This window comes from Macrobrachium nipponense, chromosome 2, assembly GCF_015104395.2.
Source record: "Macrobrachium nipponense isolate FS-2020 chromosome 2, ASM1510439v2, whole genome shotgun sequence".
Lineage (NCBI taxonomy): Eukaryota > Metazoa > Arthropoda > Malacostraca > Decapoda > Palaemonidae > Macrobrachium > Macrobrachium nipponense.
Window position 1 is genome coordinate 87,316,673 of NC_087201.1, and position 24,687 is coordinate 87,341,359.

At 35.8% G+C, this 24,687-nt stretch overlaps 1 protein-coding gene across 9 annotated transcripts in view; it reads left to right on the forward strand.

The window, feature by feature from the left end:
* LOC135220759 (uncharacterized) overlaps nucleotides 1-24,687 on the forward strand; it is a 143,947-nt gene that overhangs the window by 107,783 nt on the left and 11,477 nt on the right. For 3 of the 9 annotated variants that reach the window (XR_010315786.1, XR_010315787.1, XR_010315788.1), the window contains exon 2: nucleotides 9,073-9,143. Coding sequence is in view for 4 of the 9 variants with exons in the window: in XM_064258210.1 (XP_064114280.1) it covers nucleotides 17,098-18,414 (1,317 nt within the window). In the remaining 5 variants the exon portion in view is untranslated. Of the gene's footprint in view, nucleotides 1-7,008; nucleotides 7,200-9,072; nucleotides 9,144-16,320; nucleotides 18,457-24,687 lie in introns of those variants that run through there. The other 6 variants (XM_064258207.1, XM_064258208.1, XR_010315789.1 and 3 more) reach the window with 5 other exon arrangements.

The window sequence follows — 24,687 nt, forward strand, 5'->3', positions numbered from 1 at the left end:
GTAGCTGATGTGCCTCCGAGGAAATACCGACTTACATGCGACGACTTTTTACCAAACATCAGATCACTTGTGGTGAGTATATGGCAGGAACGTTGGAATATGGCTGGGAAAACAAAGTGAAAGAAAAGAAGTGTGTCACATTTGCTTGGAAACATAACCCAGAAAAGGGGGAAACAGCGTTCTGCGGGCTAAGGATAAGGCGAATGATTACCTGGTCAATTTGACTGTCTTACATTTGCTAGTTTCATCCCACAGTCTAAGGGACCTTAGGAGGAGCCTTCTCTCAGAGTCTCGAGAGGAGAAAGAGCGGTATATTCTAGCCAGTTCCCGGGAAGAAGTGCCAGAGCCGTTTTTAGCTTTTTATCAGAAGCAGGTCCTCAGCAGAAACTATACACTAGAATTTTTTTTATAAAATCTAGTCATCTTGTATATAAATTTAGTCTTTCTTAATGATAGTCCTGTCCCTAAATATGCAGTCACGTATACATCGAGATGTACCCTGATTTTCCCAACAAAAGTGACCAGGGTAGACATCTGGACTACGTATAGGGTAGGTCTCGACGGGAGACAAATTTCAAAGTTGCCGCCAACAGACTAAAGACTTTGAGTGTGTTTACAAACTGCCTTATCGTATTGTATAATATATGTTTTTGTACTGATTTCAGGGCGAAGATTCCATTGTTAGCCTTTCTTTTTCATTGACATTAGAAATTTAGGGTACATTTTGATGTACGGGTGTCCATTACAGGGACTGGACTATAAATGTTGTCGAGATGCCAGAGAACCTTAAATCAGTTAATCAAGTATGTTTTGGGGAAATCATAAATAAAAGTTATTACTCGTTTTTGGAATCGGGAGAGGAAATATTTTCGTTATTTTTATTCGATTTTCTCAAGCCAGCTTTTCTAGTCTGTGTATACAGAATGTTTTCGTAATTATCGTGAATAAACGTAATAGCGCTTGGAAATGAACTACCTGTGTTTGTCTGATGGTATTCTCAAACTGGTGGGGAACTTGTTTAATTTTTTTGTATGTACATACATGCATATATATATATATAATATATATATATATATATATATATATATATATATATATATATATATATATATATATACATATATGATATGATGTATCACATATATATATATGATGTATATGTATATATATATATATATATCTATATATGTGTGTGTGTGTGTGTGTGTGTGTGTCGTGTGTGTGTGTGTGTGTGTGTGTGTGTGTGGACACGTTCATATGCAGTGAACGAAGATTATATTCATTAGAATTTTCTTTTTCTTGCCTCTTTTTATTCATTGTTTATGTATTGTTTTGCATTAGCTTTCGTTTTCAAGTCATTCCGGCCGTCTCACATCCTCTCGTATCTCCGATTCCCATAATGATTTCCGTCTTTCAGGAAATAATGGTATTACATTGGGAAGATTCGTTGATCTGGTTGGTGGAACGTAAAATAAGCTAGTTTATTCATCACGTCTAATAATGTTTTCGAATTGGGGAACACGTTTGATAATCAGTATTATGTTTGCTTTTGCCTTGTCACAGACGTGAATATGGTCTAAGGATTATTTTGTGCACTTATCTCCAGATTTTTATGATGAAACCAGCTACATTTGCCAGTCGTTTTGTTTGGATATTATTCATTCAGTTGAATGAAATCGTTGTAGTTGGCCAATTGAACAGGTTGTACTGATACATTGCACTGAGCATTTGAAAAGACTGGACTCCATACGCACAGTATTGTGAGTCATTGTGCTTTTTACTTATACATACACGCGCACACACACACACACACACACACACACACACACATATATATATATATATATATATATATATATATATGTGTGTGTGTGTGTGTGTGCAGGGTGCGTGCGTGCGTGCGTGTATGTGTGTGTGTGTAATTATATAAAAGTAAGAGGATTTCTAATATATACCTTTGACTAAAGAAAAAGGCAATATTATTCGATACCTTCTCATATCCTATGCTGCTTAAGCCTTCCGTCCTATATGAAAAGTCTTTTTGAAATTTAAGTGTCTTTTAAGACTTACGAATTCTTTGAATTTTCCGCCTTAGTCACTTTAAGACTTTCAATATTTCTAAGATCTCCCATTCTGTTTATAAAACCAAATAACTCAACAAACTTTTTTTCACATATTAATCAAATACTGGATCGAAGTAGGTCTAGTATCCCACTAAATAGAGGAGGGAGGCTGCTGCTTGTTTTGTAGTGAAAGAAAACGAGTGCTAGCTCTAGCCAGTTAATAAGTAAATAAGTATGTAAATAAAGAGATAAATAGATTAATAAATAAGTAAATGAATAGATAGGTTAAATCAACTTGTTTTTTAACGTAACCAGGACTTCGTTAGATCCAAATGTTTTACAATACTAGCTACATAGAGTATATTCCCAGTTTTGTTTATTGATCCTTTGAATACAAATATATTCCACAAACTGTCAAGTTCAACACATTTAATTTTCTTCAGCATATCCATTAATTACATATCATTTCCAGGCAACAAACTGCGATTAAGTTCGACTTTTCAAGCCCGTGACGCGTTTCGCGTCAATCTCGATGAAGGTCGGAGTGTTATCCTTTCACCTTCCTCTTTGAGATTTATCTTTTTCCCTTTTTATACAACTACCAGTCGGTAACTGTCATTCGTCATGTTATATTTTTGCACTTATTTCTTTTTATTTCAAGTTCACTCATTTCATTTGCTATCGTGCGTCATTCTTTATGAGAAATATAAATTATCATCCTTTTTTTTTCTATCTCAGTCATCGTATTCGACTGGTTTATTTTATTTTATTTTATTGTTTTTCGTTTAATGTGTGGGGTTCTTTCTGTGTGCCCTGTTTCCATGAGCACACTCTTCAGCATGAGTCCTGTGGCTACTTCGGCATCTAATTTTTCCAGGTTCCTTTTTATTATTATTATTATTATTATTATTATTATTATTATTATTATTATTATTATTATTATTATTATTAAGAAGAAGAAGAAGAAGATTACCCCTATCCAAGTGGAACAAGGCCACAGGGCCACTGACTTGAAATTCAATCTTCTGAAGAATCAAGAGGAAAACAGAGCTTTGGGAATGTTTACTCCATGAGAAATGGGAAAGCAGTGAAACAATTAGTCTATGATACAAAACTAAAGGATAAAATCAATTTAAATGTCACTCACAAAGTCGTACACTGTAGTTATATGCTAACACTCAGCCATAATAATGCAGGAAAGAGTGATAGCACTAACATTTCTTATATCTGATTCGATGAGAACAAATATGCTCTGATTGGAACGTCTACATATGAATAAGAAGAAGATGGATTGAAGTCAGTGTGATTGCTTGTGCCAGTGTTTGTGTGTGTGTATATGGTTTTTATCGTAGATATCCCTAACAATTACATTAACTTAAGGAAAATCTGTGTAACTGGAAAAAATGGAAGACTTGAGATTGTATTACGTATATAAATCTTTCATAAGTGTCAAAAGATTCTCTGATTGACGTGCAATTAAATATTATTTTCTGGTATCCAGTCTTATAGAGTGAAATTTTCTTCAGATCAAATGTTATATCTATTTTTCTGTCCTTTCTTATAACTTGAGAACTTTTGGGAAAAAGTCGTATCTTTGTTTCACATCTCCATTTTCCCGGACCGTGTTTTATTTTTTTTCCCCGCGCTCACCAGGTGTCACCCGTAGTGGCTTCATATTTCCGCATATAAACACAGTTTTGGCCGTCTCGTCGGTTTCTTCGAGTTTGAAAGGCAAGTAAGTGGAGATTGGACTATTTTACACAGCAGCTGTATATTTCAGTATCGGTTTCTCTTCTTCAGTCGTTTATCCTCACGAAATTGAAGAACAATCTTTTTTAACTACTGAGGATGTATATTACATTTGATAAAGAGATCAGGAAAACCAGCTCCAAAAGTGGGCTCATATTTTTTTATTCTTTTTATTTCCATATCCAGTGGCTTTCGGACTTAACTACGGCCCATTACTGCTGGCGCAGTAACCCTGCTAGTTTTTCTGTTTTGACAGAACAGTGTCGTTATGCCTACGTTGAACCATGACATTATGTAGAAAGATGCATAAAAGTTTGTAATATATGAATACATGCAAAAACATGTAGTTATGCATAACGTGTATATTTTGTAGCTTACACACACGTAACATTTCTTATATATGAAAATACTTAGACATAAGTAGCATTTATTTTCAAATCCTCAGGGTATAGTGAATTAGACGATAAACGATATTTGTGGCTTAATACTTCCGAAAATGAAAAAAAAAGTCACGCTTTTGTTACAGAATACATGCAAAAACATGTAGTTATGCATAACGTGTATATTTTGTAGCTTACACACACGTAACATTTCTTATATATGAAAATACTTAGACATAAGTAGCATTTATTTTCAAATCCTCAGGGTATAGTGAATTAGACGATAAACGATATTTGTGGCTTAATACTTCCGAAAATGAAAAAAAAAGTCACGCTTTTGTTACAAATTATGCAGGGTATATATAACTAAGGTTTTGCTTGTATTCATATAATCTTATGTGTTCTATGTATCTTCTAACATAATCTTTTGGTTTAACGTATGCTTAACGACCCTGTTCTGTCAAAATACACATACAAACATACACACACACACACACGCACACACACACACACACACACAACACACATATATATATATATATATATATATATATATATATATATATATATATATATATACATAGGTTTTTTTCATATTTGATGTCCCACGCCTTAAATTTAGAACATTTCGATAAAAGTTGAATTTGACGCCAAAGCTCCATTGCAGATGAAACGAAGGCATTATTGTTTAGGCTCATCATTTGTAAGGAAGGAGGAGAGATTTTATCATTGTTTGAGAAACGGTTTCGCCGACAGGAACATTGATGAATGGATTATTTTGTCGAAATGGAAAAATAAACTTAAGGTATTTGAATCCGAATGAACATGAGAGGCAAATGAACTGTAAATGAATTTATAAGAGAAATTTCTTTACAGGAAATAACTTACGAGTGATTGACGATATTCATCTTGACAAGTTGACTCGATGTTAAGGAAATAGTATTGATAAATCCAGTAGGAGAGGAAGCGACATGATATGAATACCATTTAGACCGGACAAGACACGGCAATTTATCAGAAAATATATAACTGATTTCAAAACTTTGGAAATACGATGCTTCGCCAAAATGAAACTTAGATTAGACCTCAGAACAGTGCAAGGAATAAATGCATTCAAATAAATAAGAGGATTGCAATAGACACAAGGACCTGTAAATTCGACGGAGACAATAAATGTTAACGCTGGAGATACAAAAAAAAAAAAAAAGAGTGGACTCCTTCAAAAGTAAAGAATACTCACGAAAACATAAAGGAATGATAACTGAATTTCTGGAAAAGTGAAATAAGGCGTGTGAAGCACAATGAAAACAAATATATACAGCTTTGGAAATTTGAAATGAAAAATAAGTAATATTTATAAATTCATTTGAAGAAGATGGACAAGATAAATACTACGGAGAAAAATGAGTAGGAAAGGGGGAGAAAATATAAAAGTGTGGGAAGTGAAATCTAAGGGGGTGATAAAGGATAAAATAAGAGATAATAAGAGATAGACGGTTTATGGGGTTAATTATGCTCTAGAGAGACTGAAAAAAGGAAGATGTTAAAGCATTTAAAAATCATAACTATGATTACCCTATTTTATGTGAATACCAACGATTTTATTATAGGGCAATTAGGTATTGTGATGAATGACGAAATGGAAATATACATACGCCACTTTCTTCGAGACAAGAAATGTTGATGAAAGGTATGCAGAGGTCAGTGCTCCAGGATTCGTTGGATCAGGTGTGGCATTGAGATTATTACAAAATGCATAATGTGTCGTCAGGTCTTTTTTTTTTTTTTTTTTTACTTATTCTCTCAACCAATTTTTGTAAACTCCTGAGCCACGGCACTAACATAGGTTCATTCTGGGAATGAGAGCCGTTTTCTTTGCCAACTGGCACTCTTCCACACTTTGACCCGCCCCTTCCAGAGTCACTTTTTGGAACCGCCATCAGCAACCTTCCGGAAATCTTGTCTCGGAGGCTACAAGTCTGTCTTTCCATCCCAACTCCAAGGACTAACCCCACCCACCTTCCAACCCCATGCCAACCCCCCTCCTTTCAACCCCACCCCCTCACGCACACACACCCTCGCCCTCCTACCCCTCATATTTATGGCCTCTCTGTTTGTTAAGACCTGACGTCAGGAAAAAGATGAATTTTATGATCTACCTCACGAAAAAAAGAGAGAAAATCATTTAATGGCGATGTTGGCCATAGATCAAATTTTCCCTTTCCATAGAGAGGAATGTCGTAGATTTTTATTCTAGGCCAATTTTTTTTTTTCTTATTCCTTATTATTTGTTCGTTATTACATTGCGGTATAGATAACCAGCAAATGCAAAAGGTTTGTTGCGATAAATTCTTAGCATGTAAGATGTACTGCATTTTCCTCTTATCAGTACGTGGATATAAGAGTATGTGCTTATTCTGCAATATAATTTCATCCACAAGGGAAATATGAGAATTATGATTGCTCTATTATATTTGCATGTACGAGAGAAAATGGCAAGAAGTCTTAACAATTCGTCAGCATTTCTTTCCATCGTCATTGTGAAACTAAATTGCATCATTACTCTTATAAAAATATCAAGGTACCGTTTCACTGCCTTGACATAATGTGCCATTTCCTCTCTCTCTCTCTCTCTCTCTCTCTCTCTCTCTCTCTCTCTCTCGACGCACCGCGAGTTTCATTCCTGATTTATTTTTGTAATCATTCTGCATTGTGACGAATACACTGCAAGTGCCGGTGATTACTCTGAGCATTATCCCACTCTGTTACCTCTTGCCAAGACTGCTTTCATTTACTTTCCTTTTTCTGCAACACAGGGCAACGGGGCACTCAAAGCCCCTCCTCCACTCTAGCCGCAGCTGTCGCCAATGGAGGGTGACAGGAGAAAACTCGCCAAGCACTGCCTTCCTTCCTCCCACCCTCTCCTGCGGGGGGCTCTCTTCGCTAAGCGGGGCGCAGTGCCCCCCTTCTCCTATATACAGCTCCATTGCGCGTACTGCACAGGGGAGTTAGTGTCGTGTTAACACTTACATGTCTTACTTAGACTTCAGCCATGATGGTCACCCCATTCGCCCAGTTGACTCATTCCCTCACTAGATGGCACTGTCTGTCCGTGTGTGTGTGTTTGTGTGCTTAAATCCTCCATTAGTCCATTGATTTTTATGAATGTCAGAATTACTGAAACCATATATACCACACTGGGTAAGTGTTCTCATTGCTGTGGTAATGAATGTTTCAGCATTTTGTTTTTAAGGCGGCCGAGGTAGAGATACATTTTAACCTGACAATTATCTTCGTTTACTAATATAACCAGCGGTCCAGTTACTGTTGTTATCATGATTTAAAGCGCATTGTTCACATAGTCGCAAATTCTGTGTAGTTTTCCGTAGATTATTAAAAGCTGTTGTTGAATTATAGATAGCATTCGTCAAAGCCAACTTATGTTTAGAGAATTTAGACTGAGTATCGATATTTACTTATATTATAATATAATAATGATATATATATACACACATATGTGTATTATATATGTGTATATAATATATGTATATATATATATATATATATATATATATATATATATATATATATATATATATTTATAGCAAAAAGACTATCAAACGTATCATAAATTACAGACTGTGTACGTTACTTTGTACATAAGCAGTTATAATTCGCCAATTGCGTTATATCGTGTATTAAATTAGTAATATCGTTACAGGTACAATTTTACATTCCTCGGCAATAACAAAGATGTTTAGTGTGCTACACTGAAAGTCTAAAAATTTTAGAACAAGAGATGAAAATAACGTAATATCGTTGCGTAAAAATTTTGCCTTTGAGAAGAATATATATTTAATATACGTATATGTGTGTATATATATGCATATGTGTATGATGTATATATTTATATATGTATATATATATATATATATATATATATATATATATATATATATATATATATATATATATTATATCAGAATAAGATCAAGTAAAATTATCTTTCCTACTTCAGAGCTTTATACTTTTAACTGTAGTACTAATGTTCTGTAACTGTTATAAAACGTCATCACTCTAAAGACTCTAATCGTAGAGGCATAATTTTTTTAGAACTAGAATAAAAAAAAAAGTTGTGATTTTCATTAGAAGCACAAGACGTTCCGCTGAGTTTTCACTGTCAGAGCTGGTGGTCACGTGACTGTTGTGTGTGTGTGTGTGTGTGTGTGTGTGTGTGAATAGATTGTAATTACTGTTGTCGTAGATTGGAGTTAGCCATGTGTGATATACAACACTAGTGTTAACACACTTCTGTAGAAATTTGGCCGCCACTTTTTCTTTATGTTGCTATTGTTGTCGGAATTTAGAAACAGTTAAGGTGTTAAGTGTATCTGTATATATGGTAGAGTCACACGATATATAATCCCTTTGCTATAGATTAAAAAAAAACATTTAAACAATGCTTAATGTCCTTGCTTTATTGCAGGTAAGTTCTGCATACCTGTAACGCTCTTTTTTTTCTATTATTTGCTTAGGATTCATAGTAGCTAAATGACTCATGTTCAGTGATATAGTGCATAGCAGTAAAGCATTTTTCAACCTAGTTGTAGTTTTCAGAATAGATCCTATATTTTCACTCTGTGATAACTACTTAGTTTTATTCAGATACCAAAACGTTACTTTCAGATTTTTCTTGACTGCAAATATTTTTCAGGGGCAACAAAAAATGCTTGGTTTTACCGGTTAGTAATCCTTCCAGAGATCACATTATAAAAGTATTTTAGGTCTTGCATTAGCTGTTTATAGTAATTAAGATTTTTTTAACGTGATTAGGAAGATTTTAACCGGATGTAATCAATTCATTTTCTACTTTTGCACAGGAAGATGGCAACGTTGGACAGCTAGCATAGCGAGGGCGCTATACTGAAGGAATACACGGAGGGCCAATAAGGTAAACATATATTAGAGAGATTTGAAACATTCTTATGCATGTTAATTAAACCCTGTCTTGTCTGCAACAGCTCTTTTGCAAAGTTTCTTATTTCTGCTTTTCCTCGGTGTTTTTTGATGGCTAATGACACTAGACAGTGGGAGTAATGCACTGGAGTCAGGCGTGATTAATAATTATATATGTGTATGCATTTAAAATATATGTATGTATGTATGTATGTATGTATGTTTATATAATATATATGTATACATATGTGCGTGCGTGTGTGGATGTGTGTGCGCTCACGCGTGCATAAGTATACCCATGTTTGAGTGAGTAAGCGTATGAGTGCACTGGGTTTAATGAGCTTTATGCATTGGATCTCTCTCTCTCTCTCTCTCTCTCTCTCTCTCTCTCTCTCTCTATATATATATATATATATATATATATATATATATATATATATATATATATATATATATATATATATATACATATATATATATATATATTTATAATATATATATAATGTATATATATATTATATATATATAGTATATATATTATATATATATATATTTTGTGCGGTGTCTAAGTAATATATGTATATATATTTTATATATATATAATATATATATATATATATATATATATATATATATGGGGCATATATATTTATACATAGAGAGAGCAATAAGTCCATTAATTTTTCAATACCGTAAATCAAATGCGTACTTCGAATAACACATTTAAAAGCTTCTTATAAGTCGTTCGTTGATGGATGTGATAAAAATGGTAAGAATTGAATACCACCATATTCCTGCTACGTAATAGGAGTAATGAGTGACCTTGTGAGGTTAACCGGACTCATATAAATTCTCTCTGGCGGCCCAGAGGGACATCTGAATAACCCCGCCCTTGGGGAAAACGGACGGGCGAATGCTTTCCGTGACTCTTGGGTATCAAAGGAGGTTGCTCGATCACAACTTGTATCTTTTATTGCCTTCAGTAAATAACCCTTTATAGTATAATAATAATAATAATAATAATAATAATAATAATAATAATAATAATAATAATAATAATAATAATAATCTTCTTCCTAGCTTAAACCCATTTTTATTTGGGGTCGCCGTTGTGAATGAGTCGTCTCCATCGATTTCTGTCCTGTGCCTCGTTCTCATTTATACCTTTTAATACCATATCTTCCCCTACACAATCACGCCATCTCTTTCTTGATCTTCCAATAATAATAATAATAATAATAATAATAATAATAATAATAATAATAATAATAATAATAATATCTCGGAAGAAGCCCCATGATCAAACAAACTTCATTAAACAGAATGGCAGTCAGTCTTTTGAACGAGTTTCTTTGTAGCAGCAGGTTGAGAAACTGGAATCCAAACATATGCATACATTTACATATACACTTTCGGGAGATGAGCAAAGTTCTTCTTCTGGCGAAGAAACCAGACTAAATTAAAATAAATTTTAAAAATATAAATAGAAATAAATAAGTGAATAAAAATAAAATAGATATAAAAATACATACATGGAGGGAAACGACATGAAAGTGAAAGAAGAGAATAAAGCAAGTTAGAGAGGACAAAAACAAACCTCTGAAGGAAAGGGACTTGATAACTCAGAAGTTAAAAGGAATTGCTGCAGAAAAAGAAGAACTTTCAGGAAACAATGACTTTATTATTCGGAGAATAAGGCAGATCATTTCAGAGAGAAAAAACATTTGGAGAAAAATGGCTTTGTCACTCTCCGTATAAGTCAGGTTAATAAAAAAAAATGGGGGGGAACAGAAGAACCAAGAAAAAAATGGGTATTTGCATAATGGAGAAGAAAGAATGGTTGCACATATTACTGACGAACCTTTCCAAGACGAGACCAACAATAAGAAGAATAATGGAGAAACTCGTGAGAAAAACCAGACTTGCACTCAGACCAGCCTCCAAAAATGGACAAAACTGAAAAGGCTTCCGAAGAACCTACAGTCAGAAAGAGGAGTATAAAAAAAAGAAAGAAATAAACATGGAATTTCGTAATGCCTTCAGTGAGTGGCCTAATAATTCTGTAAAATTCCTCTTTTACAAGCTCTTCTCACTTGGTCGGATATCTAGCTCTACTATCTAGATTATTCCAACAAAACTACTAGATTCCCCATCTAGTAATTCTGCTGTTATAATCTAGGTGGCCGACTGTGCAGAGGTAAGAAGTTCAGCTCTAATAGTGCGCTGTGCCTTCTTATGAATATTTCTCTTGTACAAGTTTTTTGTATATGGCCACATGGTCGAATATCTATATCTATTTTCCAGCGTATTCCTACAGAACTACTAGTTACCGATACCCACCATCTTGTAGAATTGTTGGGATAATACAGCTCATTGGCTGTTCAGATCGAAGAAGCGTAGTTTTTCTAGTGTGATGTGCCTTTTTATAAGGATTTCTCTTGTGCAAGGGTATTTTCCATGTAGGCACCTGGTTTAATGTCTAGGTCTGTTTTCTAGATTATTCCTACAGAACTACTAGATACCCACCATCTAGTAGTGGGATAATATAGGTTACGGGCTGTGCAGAGGGAAGGAACGTAGCTTCTTGTACATAGTATGCTCTGCCTCCTCGTGAAGATTTCTGTTGTAAAAGAGTTTGTTTTTTCTTTTTGTTTTGGACACATGGTCGAATAACTAAACGTATTTTCTAGATTATTCCTACTAGATACCCATCATATGCTAGTTCTGTTGAGATAATTTAGGTGACGGGCTGTGCTGAGGGAAGGAGCGTAGCTTATTCTAGAGTGCTGTGCCTTTTATGAAACATTTTCTAGTGCAAGAATTTCTTTGTTTTTGTGGGCATATGGTCGAATGTCTAGATCTAGTTTCTAGATTATTCCAACAGAACTGCAGTGACTAGGTGACCTGCTGTGCGGTGGGAAGAAACTTAGTTTCTTCTCGTTATGTGCGCCTTTTTTTGAAGATTTTTCTTTTGTAAGAGATTTTTCATGCGGACATAGTTGGATAGCTAAACCTATTTTCTAGATTGTTTCAACAGAATTAGTAGACTCACGAAAAATAAATATTTTCCCAGTTTTTCATGAAAACAGACCATTTCTTTAAGTATTAAGTTTGAAGGTTAGACACGGGTCGCAGAACAATATTTCTAATTAATGCCTTCGCAGACTGGTCACTAACAATATATATCTGATGTCAGAAGCACAGTATGGAAACTGTATTGATTGGAAAAAAAATCTACGAAATCGAGGAAGCGTATATTCTTGAGACATTCTGGATGTGGCGGAAAATAGACTTTAGAATGATTATTCATTCAGAGCCTACAGAAATCGCGCATCCAAATGAGTCTTTTCAAAAGTTACGTATACATTTTTGAAATTCCATTTAGGCACTTACCTACGTTTTTCATGTGGTCTCATCTCTTTAAGTTCTACAAGTTCGATCGTCTAAGAAAAGATAGGATTTTGTCATGTATGCTGGTGGATAATAGAATATAATAGAAGATTGAATGTTGTTATCTATGCAGGTGGAAGATCTACGATTTTACACGGATTACAGGAATTTCTTAGACAGGAGACTGCCATCGCTATAAACTCATGTGCTTATAGAGAAAATATGTACTGGAATAATCATTAAGATTTACTATACCGAACCTGTATTTTATGAGACAATTCCAACGCCCCTTAATTTACCAGACAAACTTCCACAAAACAAAATAGAAAATGTGAAAGTAAAGGCTGTAGAACATAAATTACGAAAAAATAAGTAATGAATTTTAAAAAAAATAGTTGACGAATAATGTATTTGATTCTGCATAATTAGTTCATCGGTGCTTTGAGAAAGGAGTGGCCAGCACTAGCAAGAAGCGCAGGCGCAAAATGCGGTGATGAAAGTGTCCTGTTTAATGAGGCTGAAGCATATTTATAATGCCCAAGCTGGAAGTCGCTTCCTTTACAAGGATTTTGTTACTCCTAATGAAGGACATAAAAAGTTAAGATCATGAACATTCATTAACCGAACAAACTTATGTTATTAGAAAATGTATATAGCTACCATATATAAGGTCATTCTATAAATTATTCTACCTCTTATGATACACAGCGTCAACTTTACGAATGAGAAAGGAAGTTTGTCAAAAGCTTAAATATAGAATATATATCAAGGCGTCAGATTTACAATTAGGAGTCCAATGTCAGCTCCTTAAGGTTCGGCACTATGGTGTTGACTTATTTTTTTCAGTAAAAGTTAATATAAGTTTTCTATTGCTTTCCTCTTGGAAATTAACACTGATGAAAAATTTTTGTTTTGACATGATTATATTTGTAAGCGAGGGAATATATATATATATATATATATATATATATATATATATATATATATATGTGTGTGTGTGTGTGTGTGTGTGTGTGTGTGTGTGTGTGTGTCTCGAAATAGGTACCTTTTCTTGAGTATGGCAGTTCGCGAATTTTATGTATGATAGTAAAAGTCCATTTGAGAATACGTTCTTACAAAACCTCTGAAGAAAAAAAATTAAAATATGGATATTTAGACAGTGGAATTCGGAATTGAGAACCACCTCATAGAGAGCCCTGGACGCAAAAGGATTTGACTGCATAATAAACAATGAAGTGACGAAAAATCAAGAAGGGAAAAAAGGCAATCTAGGATTTTAGTCGTCCTTCCCTTCCCAAGCAGACGTATTATGCCTTGCCTACATGAAAGACAAACGTCGCCAAATCAATACAGCAGTACACTGCATATATGAACCTCCAGTCGATGTCGAGACGGCCCTATGTAGCCAGAAGGGCTAGATTCGACGTCGTCGAAGGCGCCGCTCAAGCCTGGGACGGGACTGTAGCATGCAACATTTTATTGATGTACGGTCGGTCGCACCGTCTAGTTTGGGTGTGGCTGGAAACCGACTGTTTAGCGTCCGCGGATGAGAATTCGACAGTAGCTCCTTAACGACTAGGTGGCCCACCTCCCTTCCTTTGCTCACTCACCTCCTGTCACGTCAGTCTGCTAAATTTTAAGTATTTATGAAACAAAGATACTTTATCTAAATTTATTTAAGCATATAACTTCTTCCTGCTGATACTTATTAAAGTATGCTTGTAATGGATATATGTATCTAATATATATATATATATATATATATATATATATATATGTGTGTGTGTGTGTGTGTGTGTGTGTGTGTGTGTGTGTATGTATGTATGTATGTATATATATAAATATGACAGATGACAGTATAGATTTGTCTCATATCTCATATAAGGATATATGTAAGAGCTCTTTACGATAAGCTATTTATGAAAAAATCACTAGCAACTTTTGTCTCTCCCGTGGTTTTCAAAGTCTTTCATTTTGCAAGCAAATTTTTACCGATTTTGTGTCACAACAGAAATATTTCCTTTGATCATTCTTCTTCGATCTATGCCTCCTAGGGTTAGTGCCATCAGTACACTTCACTTGGTGCACTGTAAGCATTGTTAAAGGATGTACGTAGCATCCCTTAGGCCCTTGGCTGCACCCACTTGTCAACCTTTTAACTTAACTCCATTCCTGTTTCTTGTTTTTTTTTCTTTTTTTTTAGTCTTGCTGGCCAACCTCTCTATCAGTTGCTTTTTTTTTTAGTTCCACTTTAAGATCCTGACACTTCGTCGCCTTTGTTTTCTGGACGTCTGTCTTGCTGTCCAACCGCTAACTCCCTCTTTTCAGTGTCTTAAGCGCAAAGTGACGCTAAGTGTTGTGGGGCTAAAGGCTTAACATTCTAGATTTCATAACTCAAATAAAACCTCCGATCTGTATTTCAACCTCAAAACAAAGCAAATCAAATTTGTATAGAGGCTGAAGTTACGAGAGTCAGTTATATTTTTTATATACCCCCTACCGAAACTCGGTCGCGTTGGTCCTATCCACCGTGTACGCAGATTTTCGATTTCTTAATATTTTTGATACCCATTAACCCAAAATTCTATTAATCAGAATTTTGGATACGAATACAGAAAATTTCAAACCTTGGTTGAAAAGAACAGCAGTCAAGTAGTAAGTTGCCATTAGCATGCATACTCCAAGATTCGATGTATGAGTTCATTATTTATGACTGTATTCAGCTAAATTTTATTTAGCCAAATCCAGTCAAATATATCAGGCAGCCCTGCTAGAAAGAGTAATTGAAATGCGGGGGGCGTTTCCCGTAGGCTTATTTGTTAAAATTTACTCTCACGCAACAGTTTATTTATTCGAATATTTTCGTTTACCTTCTGCGCAACAGGATAATAATAATAATAATAATAATAATAATAATAATAATAATAATATAATAATAATACCAGAAAAGAATGAAAAAAATTTAAACTGTGATAATAAATATGCAGATAATGTTATGTGCTGATTAAGAACTTCCGATACTAACAAGATCGATACAACTATATATATATATATATATATATATATATATATATATATATATATATATATATATATATATATTGGTGTGTCTATGGAGGACTAATATTTATATATGAGCATAAATATCCACATAATATTCCTTGCGCTCTCTCTCTCTCTCTCTCTCTCTCTCTCTCTCTCTCTCTCTCTCTCTCTCTTTTGTGAGCCAGTCAATAACAGGGCTTGTGGTCTCTTCTGATTATTCCACTGCAAAGAATGCAAATTTTTTCGCTCACTGAAACAACAGTACTTATATATAAAATGTTAGACATATAGAGTAGATAATTGCCAGCGTGTAAGTAATAATAATACTAATTATCTATTATTTGGCAGTTGATTTATTAAGGAGGGAAATATTTTAACTTTTAATTGCCTTGAGTCATTTCAAGGTTTCCAGTAGCACTTGTTTTATAAGAAAGCTGACATTGCTTGTTTAAGTCTTATTTACCCAATATCTCTTTGCAACATGATTGAGAACGAATACCTCACACGCATACTTTTAACTACATCAGTGATATGAGTTTGTGCGTCTAAGTTTGTGTGCATACGTGTACATACATCTTGCTCAAGTACAAAGAGGAACTGTTCGCATGTCAGTGAGACTACGGAACTGGAGCTCCGATAACAGAGAACGGTGTTATGGAAGCCCAGACTGAGGAGGCGACACCGCACTGTGCTACGGGTGGGTATTGATCCACTCATTCGTGGCCGAAATGTATTTGTTATTTTACCGTGTATTTGTTGACAACTTTCATCTCTCCTGTCTTCTTTTATTGAAAAGATGTTGAATGTTTACTCTTAAATCACCCTCAAAAGATAATAAAAGTGTGCCATAAATTGGTTGCTCCGCAACCGGACAGGATACTGCGGCATTTCAGCTGACATGCGCCCTAGCGTGCATCCGGAATTCCGTCATACTCTCAGGGTGTTTCTTTCCCTGTTTTTCCTTTTGATGAGCTGAAATGGATTCATTTGCTGCCGCTTTCAAAGACCTGTTCTCCTAAGTCTTTTGAAATTCGACGATGTTATGACGTATCATAACAAAACCGACTGGATTGTTATTTTTCTGTTCTCAGACCTCGTAAGCACGAGCCCCGCCCCTACCGCGCCTGCGCCAGACGGCAGCGCCATCTTAAGCCAGTCAGTTATGACTGAAGTGTCAGCCAAAGAGTTTTTGATAATGCGTTGGTTGAAGCGTCTGCCATTGTGACTTGTGCTAAAGGAAATTTCGAGGTGATCTAAGCTTGCTGCTCGGTTCCCCTTCGCTCCAGGCTGAAAAGAGTGTCACTCAAAATACAAACATGAGTCGAAATCCAGGACAAAGGGCCTCAGGCCACGGCCGTCAGTTCTTTTCGCCAGCAGTGTAATTACTCACAACCGACTAACATCTATCACGATGTACAGCTAGTGACTCATCGAAACTGTATGCAATCTGCATTCGTTCCCGATACCTCCTAAGCGTGTTGTGTTCGTATGTGGTTAGTGATACGTAGGCCAAAATGACCTCGGAAAAGCACATTTGCTTAGGTATCTGCATTTGTCAGTTGACAGCGATCCTTTCGGGAGTGTCTCTGTTGTACCTGGCTGTCATCGTGGTCATCCCTGCCAAAAATGAGCTCTCTTTGAACTTCAATAGGACCCCGATCATGTGCACGACCATCTCGGCGAAGGACATCCTCGCCGAGGGCAAAAAGGCCAATTGCAAATGGACAACCTGCAGTGAATGGTGTCTCTCCAAGGGTTCCGGTTCCTGCATGCAGATCGTGGTCATGGCCAGGCATAATGGGTCAAGGGTCAATTTCAGGGACTGCGTGGATATCAATGACCATAACTGTTCGGCTCTAGATGTGAATGTGACCCGTCCCTTTATGTGTAAGAAGGGCGAATGCAAAGATCTGACGGGTGTGTTCGTCTGTAAAAAGGGCGGTGACAACCCGTGCTCCAACATCTCTCCTGCCTTCGACTGTCAGAGTCAGGAGTTCGACAGGAATTCGACCTTGTGCACAGAGGAGGGCTGTAAAACCCAGCTGGACGGTGTCGTCACCTGCAGCAAAGGGAAGTGCCAGAAACTGCTCGACATGAAGAAGTATTACCTGGACTGTAAACGGAAGTGTACGAAACTGCATTTAAGAGAGACTAACGTGTTGATATTTAGTACGGAAAGACTGGTGACGGCCGCGTGTACCTCGATGGAATCCCCCGACAACAACAGCATTTCCGAAGTGAACGAGAGGCAAGAGTGGAGGGACAAGAAGAGAAGTCTCTTCATCTTCTGCACCTACGTCAGGAGGCAAAACGGCGCCACGACTTACGACCTCATCACCTCCGACTGCTTCAACGCCACCATGACGAACAGCTCCACCTACGACTCGATCACGGAGTACATAGCGCTCAAAAACCTCCACTTGACCCTCGCCAACGACACAGAGGAATGGATCATCCCGCCCGAGAAGGAACTGAGCATATTTAACAACACTCAGTTACGCATCAATCCGGACGGTTGCGTCAACACGTTACGCAAGGAGTGCAAGGCCTTCTTCGACACCCACGCCCACGACGGCTACGACGGTATGACGCCCGACAGGTTCCCTTGCTACTTCACGGACCAGATGAACGAATACGTCATCGGGAAGTTCAACCCCTCGCTGACTCATCTCATGATGTTGCTGGCATCCCTCTTGCCCGGATGCCTCTTCGTGTTCGCTTGCACCTGCCTCTTCATTTGCTCGAAATCGGTAGGAGTGGACGACGAAGGGCACCTGAAACTGATCCTCATGCAGGGGTCAGGCGGAGGAGGTAACGCTAGCGAGCTGTGAGGCCGCCCTCCCTCCCCCTCTCCCATTGTGTCTGGCTCTTCAGTAGGTGTAGTAGCCCCTACGTGTCATTGTTCCTTGCCCTCCTTCTCATCCTGCACCACTACTTCACTACTACAGTCTCTACTACTGTTACTATTACTATCACTATCACTACTACTGTTTTTGTCACTCACTGTAATACTGTCACTATCACTCAATGTTAACACAGAACTACTGTACTACTACTTCTACTAATTTTGTTAACTGCTACTACTATCACGAACAACACTTCCAACATACTTAATGTGCAATTGTTAACTAATATAAAATCTGTTACGTTTATAATCAGATGCCAACCTATATTACTTAGGTTACTCGAAATTTCTTTTTATTTGTTCAGTTTCTCATCACTTTTAAAACATTTACAAAATTTTATTCAATATTTGCTTAAGCATTTTCAATATTAGTCGTTCATTTCATTTATATACATATACATATATATATATATATATATATATATATATATATATGTATATATATATATATATATATATATATATATATATATATATATATATATATATATCCATCATGTCTCTGTTTAAGTCACTGTAAACTTCGAGAGTTTTTTCTTATATGAAAGGAACTCTTTAGAGGAATTTCGACACGGAATTAAGAGATAGGATTCTTTTCCCTCCAAAGAAACAACCATTATAAAAGTTTCATCTTTCTTCGAAGATGAAAATCAGTCGTTTCCTCAATCTTAGTATCCATTATTCGAAAGATTCGTTCTTTGTAAAGGATTTAACTTATTCGGTGGAGGTATGCATTGAAATGAGAGGTTTTGTATACGTACAATTCTTCCATTTTAAAGGGTGAATTCGGCTACCCTACAGATAACTGAATCGTTGCTTATGAACGTCCTTAGATTTAGGTTTCTGAGGCTTCATGCCAAGATAATTCAACATCGTCCAGAATACAGACATAAAACGAACTTCCTCCTCCACCGGGATCAATTGATAGCGTTAGTTTTCTCTTCCAGCAAAGGAAAAGGTCTGTAATTTCCTCGAAGAGCAAAGGCCAATGGAACACCCAGCCTAATGCCCCTCTTTAGCCCAGGCCCGAGAGGAAGAAGCTGAAATAGGAGAAAGAAGGCAGTAAAGAGCAGAGGCTTGGGCCTTTAGTAGAGTTTCCTGGTCAAATGAGGAAGGATTAATGCATGTTTTAAAATTGATATGTTTGCAGTATACGCAGTTTGCTACCAATACTGAATCAGGAACAGGGTTCCGAATGTTATTTTCCTATTCCATATGATAGACTCCTAGTTCAACACGTCATCCGCATCCCTCGAAACATGGATTTATCATTTTTAGTTTCAAAGTCATCCGACGTAGCTATGACGTCATGATTTCTAATCGCAGTTCTGAGTCGGTTTTTTAATCTGAATTCTGATCCAGATGACGAGTCTTATTTTCCGGTGTAAAAACGGTTGGCAAGTCTAGGTTCTAATAATAAAATAAAAGTTAAGGCTTAGAACGTTGTGTGATGTTTATAAATATCGGGAACGTTTCTTTCTTCTCTTCTGCTGAGAAATTTTTGAATTTTGTTTATTCCGCGGTATATGCACGTCTTAAGTACGTCATTTCCTGCTTTCCTTCTTGTTTCTTCATTAATTATTTTTCCTTTAAGGGGACGTGTCGTCAAAACTGAAAGAAACTTCTTTACACGGATTATTCTTTTGTTAACCTTTTTCTTTCTTTCCGTGATTTATATGCCTAAGACTTCTTCGTCAAGTGCTTATGACGCTCGTCTCACTAGCAGAAGGGCCTATACCCGAATCCTCGTCGAGGTCGTAGTATGAGAACGTTGAGTTAAAACTCACTATGACCATGCTGACCTAGGAGTGAAATATTTACTTGATGGTTGATAGAATATATATAATATATTATAAATGTGTGTGTATCTGTCTGTCTGTATATAATATATATATATATATATATATATATATCTTATTATATATATATATATATATCTATATATATATATATCTATATATATATATATATATATATATATATATATATATATATATATATATATATATATATATATATATATATATATATATATATATATATATATATGAGAGAGAGAGCGAGGATGACTAAAAGCTTTCATTCTTCCCAGTGAAATTGGAAGGCAACGCCAATAACAAGCTTTATTCTTCCCCCTCTTGCCGAATAAGGAACCAAAAGAGTGAGATATGGTTCACCTGGGAGAAGCCAGCCAGTTTTGATGGACTCTACGTCATATCGACTCGAACTGGATGTGGCCACTCGAGTTTCAGTACCTACTGATGACGTAGCCTTCATAATTCAGTTGCTTTGAGCCACATCGCATAGTGACCCTCCTTCAGCGACAAATATTCACTGTATTTTAAAAGTGACTGATGAATTCTTGTTGGTAAACTTAGGGAGTTGTGTAAAAGACAGTTATTTATTTTTAAAGATGTATCGTTTTATTCTTCGTAATTTATCTAAAATGATCGTCCGCAATGTGTAATCAGAGATAGTTCAGTAAGTAATAAACGCGTTTATTGATATTAGGTGGCATTCTGTACTTTGTTATTTGTGGGCGTATATTGGATTTCAGTTTTAATGCAACGGATACATTATTTAGAATAAAATCCCTTGTATTCTGAATTGAAACTAGAGTGCATTCCTGTTTCGCGGAATTTCAGTTAATTTGTGTATAATGAAATTAGTCCACCCACAGCGCATATGAATATCATATGCGCAGTAGATTGCATTATTGCGTGTATCCGAGAATGTAGCTCGTCATGGTTCTGAAGTAAGACAACTGTCCTAAATTAGACTTTCAATGAACTGGGTAATCATTTCGAACTAGGTGAGTTGTAGAGTTAAATATTTCGCCTACATCAAATCATCCCATTTGCTGACATCAGCGAATAACTAGTTATTTATTGAATTGATCCTTACACAACAGAATATCGGTCAGATATTACAAGCAACAGATACTGCGCAAAAGGAATGTTCGTTGTCTATTTCGTCTAAAGCGCCTGTATTTTCCTATGCCATTTTTGCTTCATATTTTTCGATATTTTTTTGCACAAAAGCCCTAGATATTAATGAGATCTAGTATCGGCTAAATTTGCATAATGTACATCTTTACGTTTAGATCTCAGAGATCCCTGGATGAATTAGCCTGTCTGAATTAAGTAAGGAAAATAGTATGAAATCTATCATTTTCATAAGTAATATTTTCAAAATGACTTGACTCTTCCATATATTGGTGAGCTTCCTCAGTGTTGTGATCGATGAATTATTACAGGCAATAAATCCGACTGTCCACATGAGCTCCTTGCCATCAAAGTTGACCAAAATTGTTACAAGTAACATGAAAACACAGGAAGAGGTTTTGGTAACTTACGCCACAAGTAATTAAGATAATGCGATAAGATAACTTCGGTTGCCCAGGTGGGTTTTATTTGCAGTAGAAGTGTAAACCTTATGTCATAATATTAATGGGGTTATCACTGGTAAAATATCGATTTCTCAGCGGAAATACTCCGCATTATGTGACATGAATCCATGACGGTTTGCCCTGACGTCGTCGGTCAATACATTTTGGTGGGTGAGGTGGGTAATGGTGATAGCCAAGGTTACTGGGGTTGTATAGTTTCCATACTGTTGCCTTTTTCGAGTGCATCATTATATTTTTACTTTTCTTATCCTCCTTCAAAGACAGTCTTATTATTTTATTTTCTGCGTCGAATAAACACAACTTGACGACTGTGTTTATGATACATAGTGAATTTGTTACTTTGTGTGTGTGTGCGTTACCCACACTGTAAGGGGGTGGTCATGTTGAAACTGAGCTAAATCCCATTTTTCAACTCTTTGTTTTCGAAGGAATTGGCAGTTGACTGCTCATTGGCACCAAGGCATAATCACGCTAGTCCCCGGCCATGACTAATTCCCCCACCCCTCCCTCCCCTCCCCTTCCCTTCCCACCCTCCTCTAGCCTCCCCTCCCCCCAGCAGGCCTTCGTGTGCGTCCACCAACAGCCCTTTCTTCCGCTCCCTCCCTCCCTCCCTCCCTCCCCGCCCTCCCCTCTCTCCCTCCGACCCACCCACCTTTCGGTCATGCAGCCAAGGCACGCTATGCTGATACTCAGACTCGGGCGATCGATGGAGGCCAACTGAATGACGATATCGCCAAGAACCGTATAGTTTGCATGGCCCAGTGTTATGGGTTTGTAAGATTATTCACCTATTTATTATTTATTTATTTTGTCTTTTGCATTATTTCTTCTGTGAGTCTTTGTTTATTATATGGAAATTTTGATAGCCTCTCAGCGATAGTGATTAGATATAACATTAATTATATATTGCTCAATCATTAAAGTATACGAGCTCTGGGTTGTGTGTATCAATTAATATTGTAAATAATCATGAACATTTAAAGTTGTTATGCTAATAGGGCCTTCTGTGATTAAGAGGCTAAAGCAGATAAATTAAATTATATGAAAACAAACATTATTACCATAATTAAGGTACATGTAAGGTTCCTTCATGCCAGAATAACCTAATAAACAGACTAAATACACAACGAAAAATCACTTGCAAAGGAATAACAGTAAAATTAATATGCGCATGAGGACATAATTACGACAACAGAGATATTTCAATAAATACTGCCTTAGTTTTTACCATTCCAACGGCGCCAAGAAATATTCTTGGAACAACGCGGCCCTTTGCGTGACTGAGTCACAGCCAGGAATCTAAAAAGTTCTTTGATAAATTATTAACGAGTCAAGTGTCCATTTCCTTATGACTACCTCTTGTATCCATTTCCTTAATTTCATACATAACTAACCTTACTTAGAAGGTACAGAGTATGTTGTTTATTTATTTATTTTTTTCTTTTATTTCATTTTCATTTATAGGGTCGCTGTTTTGTGTCCAAGGAAGCCGATTTTTTTTCATCAGTATTGAGTGACTCTGACAACTTTCTTCGGGAACTTATTCCTGTGTAGTAATATAGACAACGTATACGAATCCGAAGCTCTCTGTGGTTGTTCTTGATGTGATATTTTGAAGGATAGTTGAAACTGCAGAGAGGACCCGTGTTTCAGATTTAATTTTTACTAAGATGTGAAGAAAGAATAAAAAAAATATTTGGTGGAAGGTAGATTTATTTATGGGGAAAAGTAGAATTATTTTTGGGGGGAAGAACGAATTATTTGAAGGGGAAAGAAGCATTATATTTTGGGAAAGAATAATTTTGATGGAAGGAATGTATTTTATTCGGGGGAAAAGAAGAATTATTTGGGGGAAAAGGAAGGATTATTTTGGGGAAAAAGAAGAATTATTTTGCTAGGAAATAATTATTTGGAGGAAAAGAAGACTTATTTGGGAAAAAAAAGAAATATTTGCGCGAAAACAATTATTTTGGGGAAAATAAGAATTATATTGGAAACAGGAGAATGATTTGGAGCGATAAGAAGAATTATTTTGTTGGGGAATGATTATTTTTGGGGTAAAGAATTATTTGGGGTAAACAAGAATTATTTGGGGGAAAGGAAGAATTATTTTAGTTGGAAAAGAGGAATCATTTGGGGGAAATAAAGTTCAATTAAGGGAAGGAAGAATTATTTTGGGAAAAATAAGAATTATTTGGGTGATAGAGAGAATCATCTGGGTGGAAGGGAAGAATTATTTCGGGAAACATGAAAGTTTGACCGTTATTCCTTAAAATTAAACAGAACACTATCAATGAAAAAACTCAGTCCAGAATCATGAAGGATGGTCATTCTGATAATAAGAAAAAGACAAAAAATATAATGTAAACTAGAATGGAAATCGGTCTAGCTTATCATAACCAAAGCGTTTACTTCAAGGAGACAAAATTTCATCAAAATAGCAATGGACCCTAGAAGTGCTAAAAGGACTAATATCAACCAGAAGTTTGTACGTTATCCTTGAGACATGATGGTACCTTCATATTCTTCATTTCATTGCAGACATCAAACAAGAATAACAAATATATGAAACGAAGGCATTTGTATATTCAGACATATGAATACCTGAGGTATTTAATTAATATGTAATATAATGTATATATATATTTATATAAATATATTATATATCTATTATATATATATATATATATAAAAACTATATATTTAAATATATATATAAATAGATATATATATATATATATTATTACACATACACACAATCCTATATTTTTTTATCCTATATATATAATA